The sequence below is a fragment of the Abramis brama genome (assembly GCF_963993115.1).
Source record: "Abramis brama genome assembly, chromosome: 7".
NCBI classification, from domain to species: domain Eukaryota; kingdom Metazoa; phylum Chordata; class Actinopteri; order Cypriniformes; family Leuciscidae; genus Abramis; species Abramis brama.
In genome coordinates, this window is record NC_139969.1 from 23,935,316 (window position 1) to 23,951,408 (window position 16,093).

General features: G+C 38.1%; 1 protein-coding gene across 3 annotated transcripts; it reads left to right on the forward strand.

The window, feature by feature from the left end:
• Positions 1-1,660: 1,660 nt before the first annotated feature.
• espnlb (espin like b) lies at positions 1,661-14,637 on the forward strand (the record flags this gene model as incomplete). 3 transcript variants are annotated; one of them, XM_084120731.1, is made up of 10 exons in its annotated part: positions 1,661-1,954; positions 2,236-2,426; positions 4,692-4,878; positions 4,991-5,173; positions 5,295-5,426; positions 11,194-11,310; positions 11,391-11,523; positions 11,651-11,772; positions 12,583-12,756; positions 12,866-14,637. In XM_084120731.1, the coding sequence occupies 10 exons, from the start codon at positions 1,661-1,663 to the stop codon at positions 14,351-14,353; spliced, it is 3,021 nt and encodes a 1,006-aa protein (XP_083976857.1). In that variant the 3' UTR covers positions 14,354-14,637. The 3 variants fall into 3 exon arrangements, with proteins under 3 accessions (XP_083976857.1, XP_083976858.1, XP_083976859.1); XM_084120732.1 differs by having other exon boundaries at positions 11,197-11,310; positions 11,388-11,523; XM_084120733.1 differs by having other exon boundaries at positions 11,197-11,310.
• Positions 14,638-16,093: the final 1,456 nt, after the last annotated feature.

Below are 16,093 nucleotides of genomic sequence, written 5' to 3' on the forward strand. Positions count from 1 at the left end.
GGCATCTTTATTTTTTTAGCTCAACTGTAACAGATCGGAACTCACAGGATTGTGGGATATCATAGGCAGTGAATGATACATCTATGCTGAATTCAAAAATCGATCTGATGAAGGAATCAGGAAAAAGGAAGTGAAGCTACACTGCAAAAAGTAATCAGTTGACTTAAAAAAGTGAGGAAACACGTTGCCAAGCAAATAAACTTAAAAATCTAAGTTATCTGGAATTGTCAAGTTCACATAACTTAATTTTTTCAAATACTTGAAGTTTATTTACTTAATTTTAGGGCTGTGGGTTTCCTCACTTTAAGTTAAGTCAACTGATCACTTTTTACAGTGTACTGTATATTAGATTCAGACGTGCCTTGATGCCTTTCTACCTTGGAATGCATCCTTCAAAGGCAGTTTTTGAAAATCAAATATCAGTTTTTGAATATCAAAGTTTTTTGTGTATTTATTACTGAGGGATTTGTGGACACAATATTTCTAGATTTGCAGAGTAAAATCTTTTGTATTATTATTTTTTAAGAAAAGTTCAAATTTGGCTCTTACGGGCAAGATGCACCCCTCACCCCAGAACTGGCACAGAAGGCCCAGCGTGGCATGTTGTTACAAGTATTATCTTTTTTGGTTAGGCTTCTTTATTTTACAGTACGTGCACTTACAGTGTACTTACCTAAGAAAATACTGGTAATATAAGGTAACTACATGGGTAAAGGTTAGGTTAAGGGGTAGGTTCAGGGTTAGTACCTAGTTATTGTAATTACTATAATAAGTACATGGGAAATGGGACTGTAAATAAATAACTACCCTATTTTTTGTAATTAATGGGGTTATTTTTCAAAAATTCTATGAGTTGACGTACATTTCAGGCATTGTCGCTTTTCATTCACTTTGAATTCAAAGTGTTGCTGTTGTGACCTATGTCCAGTTAAAATATGGGTGATTAAATATGTGTAAAATTCATAGAATACCTTTCTATAACTAATTGTGGTAACACTTTATTTTACAGTGTCCTTGTTACATATGTTACCATAGTAATAACAGTAAATTATGCATAATTACATGCAACTAACCCTTAACCAAATCCTAATCCTACCCTAACCTTATAGCAAGTACATGTAGTTACTTAATACTACTCAGTACTTACATATATAATTACACTGTAACAATGACACCTTAAAATAAAGTGTAACCCTAATTTTTAACTAATTTAAGTCCCGAATAACAATTTTTCAGTCTCTTTTGCTTTTGCTTGTCATCTAGATTATCTAGCCCCAGTGGGTAAGTACTCCGCTTTGAATAATTCTACATGTGCAATGACAACTAAATTAGTAAATGTTTCTATTTATTTCCCTTAATAACACACTGGATGATGCATCATCACCCAGCACATGCTGAACTTATTGTTGCACATTGTTCTTAAGCGGAGCATCTTCTCCCATCATCCTACTTTGTTACTGTATCTGAGAATATAAGCAGATATAAATGTTCAAATGAGGGCTCTCGTTACATTTCTGGCTCAGCGCTATCCACCCCCTTCATCTCTCCCATGGACATCTGTCAGCAAGCTCAGGTATCATTTTAGAGAGGGAGCGAGAGAGATAGTTGGGTACAGCCCAAGGACCCCTGCCACTTTTGTTTCGACTTGCCGAGGTCTAGCATGGTGCTCCACAGGGCCATTCAGGCAGCTCGTGAGGGGGATGTGGAGGCTCTGAGGGCCCTGCATGTGTCCGGATGCCTCAGTCCAGCCATCACAGACACCCAGGGAGCTTCACCTGTCCACCACGCCGCCCGCTGCGGGCAACTGGGCTGCCTGGAGTTTCTGGTAAACGAAGCTTGTTTCCCCTGCCACACCTGCACGAGAAATGGAGCTACGGCCGCCCATGATGCTGCTGCCACCGGGCATGTGCGGGAGCTGCAGTGGCTGCTGAGATGGGAGAAGTGTGGGATTGAGGTGAGTGCCATGATATATTGAGAGAAAAATTACATTTGACGGGGATTGATGGCGTTCTTGAGGATGGGCTGCTGTGTCAGTTTCCTTTACTGTCAATTACACAGGTCATTGATGATGGATGCACAATGGAAGCAAAGAAGCACCTCTTATTAATATCACTGATGGTATAATGGCGTATGAGTGTATTGAAAGGTCATTGTGATGTACTTACTATGCCCATAATTCAGAACTCTTCAAACTGGGTATTGGATGCTGACGCCTGTCTTTGTTTTGGCCTACAGGACCGTGATGGCGAGGGAGCGACGGGCCTGCACCTGGCTGCCAGGTTTGGCCATGCGGAGGCAGTACAGTGGCTGTTGTTTGAGGGAGGCAGTACAGAGGCACAGACGCATTGTGGAGCTCGACCTGTCCATTACGCTGCAGCCAGCGGAGATCTCACCTCCCTCAAACTGCTCATGTCCAGCTCCCCACGGTGAGGCTCACTGTCTGTTACGCCATCCCTGACTGGCTAAAAAGCTTCCGCTTTAATTCACCTTTCAGTATACTTTGAACCTCAATCTTGTCAGAAGCTTCTCGTAATTTCAAATCGTTAAACTACTGGCAGACTGCTCTTTTGAAAATGTAGTTGGGTACAAACTGCCAACAAAAGGTGTTTCAACTACATTGAAGCAATTCTGTCATCGATTCACACCAGTAATGTTTTAAAATACATGTTTATAAAAGCTACTTAAATGTCTTAATTGAACTAAGGCCTAAACCTGGCTTAATCTAAACCCTGTCTGTGAAACCAGGCCTAAGTCAATTATGAGTCAAAATTATGACATAAAAACAATTATGACATAATTATATAAACAGTCATAAAAATGTCAAATGTTTATCTCATAATTGACTTAGTATTTCAATATGTTGACTTTTTATCTCATAATTGACTTAATATCTCATCATTTAGACTTTTTATTTCATATTTATTACTTAGTTTCTTGTAATTTCTACCTTTTATGTCATACTTATAGCTGTCATAATTATGATTGACCAAAGCATGATTGTTTTTCTTATGTAGTCACTCTTTAAATATATTTTAGTTCATCACTACTTTTAAATGCTCCACATAATTTGTGTATGTTTGCGTATGGACAAAACTATGAGTCATCATGCTTAAACAAATACACACGAAGGCAGCAGTTTAGAGTCAAGTTGCCCTTTCTTGGGAGCTGTTACTCATCAGGGAGGCTGGGAAAAGGTCATCTGACACATGTCAAACCCACCATCTGGGCTCTGTCTATAATACATGAGGAGCCTCTTACCTGCCACATGACGCCACCTGTGTGTTTACTGTACATCTGCACAACCACCAACTTCTACTTAATGATGCAATAGAGGTATACCTCTTAACAGCTACGTTTACATGCAACCAAATAATCTGTATGTGAGCTCTGAATGAAATTTCGATCGGATTGCAAGGGGCAGTGTAGACCTGAAATAATCAGAACAATTAATCATGTAAACGCTCGAATCTGACTATTTTCTCAGCTTCAAAAATATCTTTCACATACTATACGTCCTGTGCTGCAATGCGTATATTTACATACGTTTTACATCTTACGAATGTGAATGGTCAGTGGAAGAGACTAAATATTTGCTAAAATTTGAAAAATAATTATACTCTTTCTGAACACAGCGACTGGGCATTTTGTTTGGAATAGGCCTACATGCAATAGGCTACACATGTAAGCGAATATGTGAATTGGATTGTAAAGTTTAAGGTTTGAATAAACAGAATTTTCTGAATTGGATTGGATTCATGTCAAAGGATGAAAGCATACCTGACACCCTGTAGTCAATTTTATCCCTTAAAACTCATCTTTGATCACCAAAGTTTTTTTTCCCTTTTTTTCACTGCAGTTTTACAGAAAATATTCAGCAATGGTGTTGACTTATTAATTTCGCACATAGTTTGTCTTAAAGCATATTAAAAACACCACATAGAAATATAAACAACATTAAAAGCTGGATTTTCATCATAGGGGGACTTTCACTGGTATGAGCTGTAGGTCGACTTGAACTCTCCCAGCCGGGATTTTCCGTGTTTTCACTGTTATACGGTAGGGGGCGCTATTACGCATCATCTGATTCTGTTAAAGTACTGAATCTCCGGATTCTCAGAATCCAAACACGTCCAAGGAAGATGCAGAAACAAGCGATATCATATGTAGGCTAATCATATGCATATGTAAAATAACGTGACATTAAACATTAATAATAAATAAATAACATTAACATTAAACGTCATATAAATCAAAACATAATGTTAGGCTACTGAATGAAATGTCGACCCAGGATGAGCTACAGGACTGAAAGTGGGGGTGTTGGTGATGGACTCGATCTCCTCCATCTATGTTTTGATTATCATTCTGAATTCGATACAGCTGTAGTCTTTGACAAAAACGTGATTTTTTTTCTTCAACTTTTTGCTCAAAATGTTGCTTTTATATGAAACTTACCCACAAGTGTTGATGAAACAAGGAATGCAATGCATTTTTCTTCTGATTTATTGCATGTTCAAATATTCATACAACAAAATATTCTGGGGCCCATTCAGTTTTTGTGAAAATTATCAAAAATGCTGGTGGTGGCTGGCAATTTTTAATTTTTTTTTAAATGCTGGCGGGGAAAGGGTTAAGCAAAGATTTATATTATGCTGTAGTCTAGGTGCAAAGTCTAAAATGTATTTGTGCAGGTGTGTGGACTGCCAGACAGGTACTGGGGCCACTCCACTGTATCTAGCCTGTCAGGAGGGGCATCTGCATGTGGTAGAATACCTGGTGAAGGACTGTGGTGCAAATGTCCATGTGCAGGCCAAAGATGGCATGAGTGTGTTGCATGCAGCTGCCCACATGGGACACTACGCCTTGGTGGTCTGGCTGGTGAGTTACAGCTGCTTCAGTCACTTTGGCATGATTTCCCTCAGGTTTTATTGAATGTATTTGAGAGTTGTGTAAGTGTTATCACTGACTCTGTCTCTATGGGTCTCTTTAGGCCTCCTTCACGGATCTGAATCTGTCCTGTCAGGACAAGGATGGAGCCACAGCACTGCACTTCGCCGCTAGCGAGGGTCACCATCGCATCGTGGAGCGTCTCTTACTCATGGGAGCAAAAGTCCTGAAAGACCTCTGGGGTGGGACCCCCCTGCATGATGCAGCGGAGAATGGAGAACTGGAGGTGTCTGTCAACGTTCCTTCACTTCCAATCACAGATCCTTATCATGACAACTCTGAGGATTACACAGTTTAAGTAGTGTTTGAAGGTTTTGAATGACAGCTGTAATCTCTCGTTCCCTCAGTGCTGCCGAGTGCTGCTGAACAATCACATCAGTCCACTGGAGAGAGATTCGGATGGGTTTACCGCAGTGGACCTGGCAGAATATAATGGCTATCACGATTGTGCCAACTTCCTCCGTGATGCAGATGCTCATGTAAGATAATTAGTACTTTCCTCAGCACAACTTCTTTGACTGCAAGAACAGTTTTACATAGTTAATTCTGTCCATTTTCATACAGTTTCTTCCGTATACACTAATGTTCAAATATTTGGGGGTCAGTAAGATTTTATTTTTATTTTATTTGAAAAAGAAACCCCACTTTTATTCAGCAAGGACATATTAAATTGATCAAAAGTGACAGTAAAGACCTTTATAATGTTCCAGCAGATTTCTATTTAAAATAAATGCTGTTCAGAACTCAAACAATCCGGAAAAAATGTATCACGACTTCCACAAAATTATTAAGCAGCACAAGTGTTTTCAACACTGATAATAATAAGAAATGTTTCTTGAGCATCAAATCATCATGATTTCTGAAGGATCATGTGACACTGAAGACTGGAGTAATGATGCTTAAAATTCAACTTTGCCATCACAGGAATACATTTAATTTTAAAATATATTAAAATAGACAACAGTTCTTTCAAATTGTAATAATATTTCACAATATTACTGTTGATCAAATCAATGCAGAATAAAACCCGAACTGTAATTAAGGTAAATTATGCATACTGTGTCATATTCCACACTTGGATAAAGTTTTCCTCATTTAATTATAATACTTAAGTATACCAATTAATTACATTTACTTAAGTGCTTTACACCCATTAATATTGCAAACATCAACAGCTGATGGTCTGGGTTTTGGTAATGCTCCACATTATAATAGCAAACTGTTGCTGCCACCTACAGGCAAACACTCCACTTCTCTTGCATGAATATATTTGAGCTAATGAAATAGTAGCTCATATTGGCTGAGTCATGCTACAAAATAGAGGACAAGAAACACATTAAAGTGCATTTATTAAGCCCCACACTGCGACCAACTGATTCATTCCTGCTGAAGAAGTTCTCCATTATTTATTAGATATGGGCCAAGATATTCTTCACAGGAACATTCACGAAGGCTAAACAGATACCTTTAATCCTTTAATAACAGAGGCATCAATAATTTGATTATAATTTGATCCACGTCTGCTAAGAGTAAAAGTGTTGACAAGTGTGTATTTATTCTCTTGGAGAATGTTGTCATTGTAAAAATGTTTCTTGTGTCATCTAATCTAATGATTGAATTGCCTAGTCCCTTTTTGTGCATTTGTAGACTGATTATTTAGAGTGTAGCTGAACATTTTATGTCATCCATAACTTGAGTGATAGACAAAAGGTCAGAATCCATTCGAGAGAACTCAGCGATGAACAAGACTTCTGATAGTATCATAAACACCAATGCTCTCTACATAACTCACTTAATACTTATATTTCAGCTCCGCTTCCTTTGTCACTCCTTTGCAAAAGGGCATCAGATACGTCATTTGTTCATAAATGAAGTGGAAACTATGCAAGCGTCACCCTTTCTTTTGATAGCATAACTACGATGGCATATTAAAGCGTTATGGCCTGACACAAGCTGATTAGCGAGACACTCAGTACTGTCTGGTTGGCGCATGAAGGACCTATCAGCTATCACTCACGCACGCCCCTCTCAGCATGAGCTCCAGAGCCCCAGGGGTGAGGACGATATAAGATCCTCAGTCTCAGGTGTCAGGCAGAGGCTCATAAACGCAGTCAGTGGTTTTGTCAGAGGGCATTTTACTCCTGTGTGATTGGAGTCACTCATGCTCAGTCAATCCATCACAAAGCCGATGAGAGAGAGATGTGCCGTTCTCACCAGTTTGTGTGCCGATGTTTTGTTTGTTTATGCTGGCATGGCTTCAGTGTGTACGGGTGTCCCCAAAGGAAAGTGTGAGAAGCACAGTGGGGTTCTTGACAATAATTATGGTGTACAGGAGGAATAATCATAAGATCAGTTTAATTATTACAACAGAAAGCTAATGGAGAAAATGGCAGACATAATGCAAAATAGACGGGTTAATTCTAATATAATTCAAAACATTCACGCACAAAATTGACACATGGCACTTTTTATTTATTTTACAATTTGTAAAATAATTTATAAATTACACTTTTCTCTACAGCATATAATCTCCAATAAAACCTTTTTTAATTTGGCATGAAATTAAAAATATATAAACATTTTTTTAAATAATATAATATAATATAATTAATATAATATATAATAAAATAGAGCCTTATAAAGTATCTGAAAATTAATATAATTGATATGAAGCTTAAGAATTGCTTAATCTATTCATCTATCTATATATATATATATATATATATATATATACAGTTGTAATCAAAATTATTCAACCCACATTGCAAATCAGGTTTATTTGCAAAATTTACAGACTTTTAGCTGTTTGCAATGAACAAATCAAACAAAAGAAATTGAAATAGCTCAACACAACAAATGTTTCAAGTGGTTTCTGCAAATTCAACTGAAAATGCAACTTTTAATGACTCAAAATTTTAATGTCTCAAAATTATTCAACCCCCTGAATAGAATCCCTCACAACAGCACAAATCTTCAAAACAGGTGTTGTATCAAGCACACCTGATGCAACTAATCAAGAGTTTCATTAGTTGCACAAGGTGTGCTTGAGCTAGAACACATGAAATATCTGAACTGGCTAGGTTTGTTGAGTGTCATGTTTGACTGCATGTTAGAAATATGGCTAAGTCAAAAGAATAATCCAAAAAGTTAAGAGAATATATCATCACCCTTCACAAACAAGGAACAGGATACAAAAAAAAGATAGCGAAGGCACTAAATGTTCCTATAGAGACATCGTGGAGACATCGTTGGAAGCATAGTTCGCAATTTCATAGTTAAAGGAACAGTGGTTACACTACCTGGACGGGGCAAAAAAAGGAAGCTATCAACGGCTGCAACCAGATTTCTGAGAAGGCCGGTTCAGAAAAACCCTCCTCAAGTGACTGCAAAAGACCTGCAGCAAGACTTAGTGGCAACAGGCACTGAGGTTTCAACTGCACAGTAAGGCGTGTACTAAACACATGCCAGAACTCCAAGATGTACAACACTACTACTGACCCAAAAGCACAAGAAAAGTTGGCTCCAGTTTGCTCAAAATCACATAAATAAGCCACAGAGGTTTTGGGATTCTGTTCTGTGGACCAATGAAACAAAACTCGAATTTTTCAGCCCTATGGATCAGCGGTATGTCTGGAGGAAGAAGAAGGAAGCATATATGCTGATAAGATCACTCAGCATGGTGGAGGCTCGGTGATGCTCTGGGGATGTTTTGCATCCTCTAGCACTGGAAAACTGCAGCATGTGGAATGCTAGATGGATTCATTGTAGTGTCAGGAAATCCTAGGTGAAAACGTCATGCCGTCAGTGAGGAAGCTGAAGCTTAGGCGTCATTGGAACTTCCAACAGGACAATGATCCCAGGCAAGTCAAATTCCACTCAAATTCCACCAAGGCTTGGTTGCAGAAGAAGTCCTGGAAGATTCTACAGTGGCATCAGTCACCTGACTTGAACCCCATAGAAAATCTCTGGTGGGATTTGAAGAAGGCGGTTGCGGCATGCAAACCCACGAATATTACTGAACTGGAGGCCATTGCTCATGAAGAATGGGCTAAGATTCCTCAAAAACACTGCCAGAAGCTGGTGTCTGGTTATACATCTTGTTTGCAGCAAGTCATAACAGCAAAAGGGTGTTCTACTAAGTACTAAAGATGCTTGCCATGAAGGGGTTGAATCATTTTGAGACTGCAGAAGTCATTAAAAGTTGCATTTTCAGTTGAATTTGGGGAAACCACTTGAAACATTTGTTGTGTTGAGCTATTTCAGTAGCTTTTGTTTGATTTGTTCTTTGCAAACATTTGAAAGTCTGTAAATTTTGCCAATAAACCTGATTTGCAATGTGGGTTGAATAATTTATTATTATTTATTAATTGTATATACAGTATGGAATAAGTTGTCTGACAATTGAGGGAATTAAATTTAAAACTGTACAAATTTGAAAGTAGAATTTACATATGTTTACATAAATGTTTCCATATTTAATAAAAAAATCTGTAAGTATAGCAATATAATATAATACAATAGAGCCTGCATGAATTGCCTGCAAATGAATAGAGTTGGTGTGATTTGATGCTTAGATAGAATTGCCTGATCTGTTCCTCCTGCATATGTAATCGTCTGTGTAACTGATGTGTGTTGACCTCTTTGCTCGCGGTCGGTTGAGGTGCCTGTGACAGAGAGGTATTAAGTGAAGCTCGTTTAAATTTGCGTAACAGCAAATTAGTTACGGATAGATACTAATGTGACACCACAATAGAGATTAGAACTGTCTGTTCATGTTTGTGTATCGATTCACCATCAAGACCTGTTCTTTGGTCTTTGCCCTTTTGTGGAACTGAAGTAATACTCTTACCACATTACAAGACATTCAGAACAGCAAATAGTGTTTAGTGACTGTAAAGAAAAACACACTTGTGCTTTGGTGAAGCATGGCAAGGAACGTGTGCTGAGGAACGTGTGGCAGCCTTTAGACTTTTAAACTTGTAAAGAACAACGGTTCACCTAATCCCACCCTTTAATTATTTATACTTTACTATGAAGACCTCCTGTCTGAGCTCACTGTTTATAGTGCGCTGATCCTTAAGCATTTGGCCACTGGATGGCTGGAGCACTGATGCTCTCATTACACTCCACTGTTATACTTTGTGACGACTTGATCGGTGAAGGTGTGGACTGTAAGTTATTTCAGATTTTATATATAACATTCTTATATATAACATCTCTTTTATATATTTTATTATGTGAAGCTTATTAATTAAATGTGTAGGATTTTACACATTCATTGAAAATAATACTGCAAAGAAAATAATCTTTGAAATATCTTCAAAATAACTATAACATGTATTGCTTCTTGGTTTGAGCAATCATATAAGAGTTTTTCTTGGGTGTTCTCAGTAATGCTTCTCTAAAACTGTAAAATCAATATCAGATTACAAAACAACTGCCTTTGGGAAAATATTGTGCATATCATGAATGTTATCAAGAAAGACTATATTAAAGCATGACTAATAACATCCTGTCATTATGGTGTACACAAATAATTAGGTAATAGATGAAAACATTTATGCTCAGGAAAGATTTCTTTTCATTATTATTATCATTGTTGAAAACAGTTGTGCTGCTTAATATTTTTGTGGAAACCATGGTCATGGCTTTCAGAATTTTTTTGATGAACAGAATGTTCAAAAGAACAGATTTATTTGGAATAAAAATCTTTTGTAACCTTAGAAATGACTTTACTGTCAATTTTAATTAATTTAGTGCATCTTTGCTGAAAAATTAAGTATTCATTTCTAAAAAAAAAAAAAAAAAAATGTACTGATGCCAAAATGTTTTACGGTAGTGTATGAATACATGTATACCTTGCATTGAAAAGGTTATGTCTTCATTTTCTGCTGCTGTAATGTAACTGTATGGCACATTATGAATGTTAAAAAATAATTTAGCAAGCTTTAAAAGCAAGAAGACAGTTCGCTAATGGCCATAAAAGAAGTCAATCACTGCAATTGCAGGTATGGGTCATTTGAACCATCCGATCAGATGACTGAACTCTATAGGCAGTTTTCCTTTGTTAACTAAGTGGGAGGTCTGCTATGCTAAACAGTTTGTGCTCCTGTTTCGCTCGCTGGGGGGCAGATCAAGATGTACATTGTGCTTCTAGACCTGTATTTTACTCTTTTACTTACTAATACTGTGAAGAAATTGAGTTTTAATTCAGAAAAACACTGTTCTTGCATTGCTTTGCTCCAGCAGTCTGCAGACTTTGTTCTCATAGAGGAGGAAAGGACCTTGTTTAACACAACCAACCCCTACCAGGACATTAAGAATCAGTCCTGTGAACATAGTGGCCGGATGGAAAATACCAAGGTGATGATTTTTAATTATTAACAAATATGACAAGACACACTTGTTCTTAATTGCTTCGGCTGTTTTGCTGTTCCTAGCAGCCGGTGAATGAAGTGCCTCCCCAGCCCCGGCCCTCTCCAGCATGTGTGGATTCCTCAACTGCAATACCGGCCTCCTCACAGGCTAAAAAAGCTGGAGCTGGAACCATTCAGCATGTGCAAGTGGCCTCTACAGGTGAGAGTGCATGACCCTGCATTTGTTTTTACAGACCTTTACAGGCCTCTAATTGACAAAAAGGTCAACATCCATAATAAGAAAATATATTTCTAAAGTTAATTCATTTTCTGTCTTTGGTGTATAGTTGTAACTTCATTTAACATGAAGAAACACCTTGAGGAAGAGGAAGCGGTTTTATCTCATAAGTCCATGAGGTCACTGAAACAAGCAGGAATCACAGCGGTCTTCACTGGACAAACAATAAATGTACGTGCTAGCCTTAACATTGAAAAAGTCAACATGAAATCACAATTTACCCAATGTACTTTCTTATCTTTCAGGTCTTATTGTCCTCACATCATCAGTACATATTATTCCAAAGAAAACAAGTTTCTTCATATTTTGTCATCAAAATGTAATGACTTACTCTGCCTCTGAAACATTTTTCCTTTTCAGCTGATGTAACCTATATATTTGAAAGCCTGTTTCCGCCAGAATTCCAAGGGGAAATTTTTTTAATATAAACTTGAAATTGTGAGAAATAAATGTGTGTTACAAACTTGCAATTCAGTGCTAAAAGTCAGAATTGCGGGATGGTAGTCTCCCCTTTGGAGAATTGCGGGATGGTAACTCAAAATTTTGAGATATAAATGTAAAATAAAGTCAGAAGTGTGAGAAACTGCCACAGAATAATAATAAAAAATGTTTTATTCTGTGGCAGAAGTAGGCTATTTTACAGTATAGGCTTGGACTTACTGTATTGGGTAATGCAGCCTCTTAAAAATCTTGCCAATATGTATAATTATTGCTCTTATGCACATTTTACTGGACAAATCATATGAAATAAATCAGTAATTTCATTTACAAGTTTAGCACTTCATTAGAACTTGACCTCAACTTTCTCAAAAGTGGGTGTGATCAGTATTTCAAGAGTGGAGTGGTAAATTTACATTCAGGTCTGACTGTACAAATGTAAAATAGTTTGCAAATGCCATTTTATTTTGACTTGAAGTGAATGTATTTATTTGCAACTGAGGCAGTATAGTGATATCATAATATGTATGAATCTGTTTCCAGAAAGGAGAGAATGGAATTGTTCCGCTTGCAGAGTTCGAAGCGAATCTTGCTGACATTGATTCTCTGATCCCGACCCATGATGAGAACGGGAGGCCCATTGCTGAATGGAAGAGGCAGGTTATGGTGCGCAAGCTTCAGGCTCGACTGCAAAAAGAAGACAACCCCTGCAGAAAAGTAAACTGCTTAAACCCCTCCAACATAAAACTGTATTGCTAAAATGTCCTTCCATAACACACCGTGTCATATGACAATATGACAATAACAATTGTTTCGTCTTATACAGGACAACGGTGATAAAAATATTGAGGTGGACGGTTGGAGGTATTCCCAAGTACACAATGTAATTTTGGGCCCCTTTGGAGAACTGCTTACTGAAGATGACCTGGTCTACTTGGAGGGACAGATCGAAACAATTTCCCTTAAAAAACGATGCCAGGCCTATGAACTAGAGCTTGCCCGGCTGGCGGAGGAACTTAGGGCCATCCTTCCTGCTCCTATCGTTAATATCACCGTCAACACCCAGTGCCAGCAGCTCCAAAACATGGAGGAATCTCTACCTCTTCCTGTGTGGTACAATCGGATCTCAAATATAGTAAAGAGCATGTCACTGCTCCTGACAAACCTCTCAGAAACAAACGGCGAGGATGGGATCTGTAACACGGATCTGGCATCGGTCTTCACATACCAGCCAGAGAGGCAAAGTTCAATCAGAGGACGTAGGCAGAAGGTGGAACTGGAGATCCAGCAGTCAGGAGTATCTGTGAGAAATTTGAGGTCCAACTTTGAGGGTCAGATAGGAAACATCTACCCATTTGCTGGCCTTTTAAACAACACATCTGACACAAGGCAGCAAAAACTGTCTACATCAACAAATCGAAATAAGCAGTCCGTGGGGACAATCCAAAGCACTGACATAAATCACGTTAATGACAGTGCCATAAAATGTCAACAGGCACCGGGCAAAGATGCAACTAAAGTGATGGAGACCACTTGCTTGCGGAAGGAGCGTATCGTTGTCCTCTTTTTGAGCCACTGGAAAAGGTCTGCGTATGCAATATCATTGCGAGCCAAGATAAAACAAGAGCTTGGCACTCTTACAGGAGAAGGAATAACAACTCCAGTATCCAAGCCAGGAACCAGATCACTGTATCATCTCTACAGGCAAAGAACCGCAATAGACAAGATGATTGGCAACTGGAAACGCGTCACCTCAGGGGTCCCGTCACGACAGATCCGGAGCCTTCAGAGGAAGCGTGTGACCTACTCGCCCGAGCAGTTCCTTCCTCGCGTGGACGGCGCTCCTGTTGCTTATGACAGCCTGACCCTTGACCTGTTTATGCTCGGCTATTTTCACATTCTCGAGCAGGACCTCCCAGCTGAGGAGCGCAAGATGAGGCACCTGTTATGCTTTGAGGTGTTCGACCACATAGGGAACTTTCCCTGGGAGACAGTCCGAGACTTCCACCGGGCCGTCCTCGGGGACATTGAAGCTGGGAGACGCGAGTGGAAAGATGGTTTCGAGGACATCAAAATGCAATACTTTGGGGAAAGAGAAAATGGGATTTTCAAGGTATCTGTAAAGGATTCTTGTGCCGAGGTTAAAGTTGTGCCACAAGTTATCATCGAGAATACCATACCAATTGATGGAGGACATCTCAGCAGAGATGGAAGCAATGATTTCTCAATTTTTAGTAATGATGAAATTTGTAAATATATTGATCGTAGTTTCACCTTCTGGAAGGAGAAAGAAGCAGAGTTGTTTGATTTTTGAAAATTTTCAATGCTGTGATGGTTTATATTGTATATGAACACAATATAATTGATAATTATTTTGAATAAAAAATCATTTTGAATAATTGTTTGGACTTATTTTGAGGAATTTCGAATACAGATAAACTTATGTCATTAAAGACTTCTGTGTGTTATTTAGTACTTTGTAATGCAGTATCAGTTAAATATTATGTACCATTACATAATGATAAGAATCTGGCCAAAAGAGTCTTACAGCCATGTGCATTTTACAAATTTTGATGTTTGACCTATCTCTTTTTATAAATAAACCTTTATTTTGTTTGAAAAGTGCTATTTCATGTGATTAATCACTTCTGAGTCCCTTATAACTTGCTGTTACACTTTCTTTCTTCACAAGAAACAATTTGACCTTCAGTACATTAATATACATGTACGGCAGTGGGTGAAATGTGTGTGTGCTCAGCAGGGATGTTCAGACCGCCCTGAGAGAGTGTTGAAACATATAGGATGAAGTTTAACACTCATTATATAACAGCAGTGCTACACACAGTATAGTCTAACACGAATAACACTGAGCATACACCTAAGATAACACATCTACTGTACATAGAAGCAACAAATCACTCAACACATTTTATCAAGCAAGAGATTTTGTGTTTTATAACATCACTTAAAAGGAAAGACGCGAGGTTAAGGAAATGACTTTTGCTGTGGCATGTTAATGCTCCTAGCTTGTAAACACCATTCTCCTGCTTGACATCAGAGTAACAACTACTCAACTGAAGAAACCATTTATTTAAACCTGTACGTTGCTGTAGTACTTCCAACATGATCTGACTCTAATACAGTATGCATTGTAGTTATATACATTCCAAGGGGGAGGGATTACATAGAGGCGGGAACTCTGAATAAAGCATGCAAATGAAGTGGGAACACACCCTACTCTGAGTCCAATTGAATCAGCATAACTATTCACATGCTGATACTGGCCAGGAACTCCAATTCCAAGAGCCATCCGAGAGACATTAAAGACAAAAGGTGAAAGTCAATCAACCTAATGATTCAACGTCTGGGCTCCGAAAGTGAGAATCTCAGTGATCTGACTCATTTAAAACACAATAGAGAAAAACAGGACTGGCAGAAACTGTTGTTACTATTATCCTAACCTAACCTTAAAATGCTAACTTCAATGTACTCAACTTTTACTGTTGCAAACTAAATTAAACATTTAAGAAATTTGTAATCCAACAACGCCCACCTTATGTTGTATCATATCCAAGAGTGCATCGTTCAGTATAACATAAAACTACTAAGAGTCATTATACATTCTGAATGTTTGTCAACGTCATCTCCAGTAAACATATAACCTAGTTTTCTAATCTATTTTTTTTTTTTTTTTAGCCCCAGGGCTGTAGATTATGAAGAAAACTGCAGACAAACAGACTTATCAGGGTATACATAACATGCATTGACAGTTTCAGGACACAGTAATGATCTCACCACTAATATTAGGCACAGCCTTTAATTTAATTGGGATACATTTTCAAATTATCCTCCACTGTTGCACGAGATTTCTGAAAGGGTTTCCATTTTGTTATTTATCTGCTGAAGAAGAAGAAAACAAAAAAAAACATCATGTCTCCCTAATTTTTCATCTTTTCAGACTACAATGTACTGGAAGAGAAAGATTTATGAATACAATAGGTCAAAAAAGGCATGTTTGGTGATATAATTAGCATATTTTACTGCTTGCAGTTTT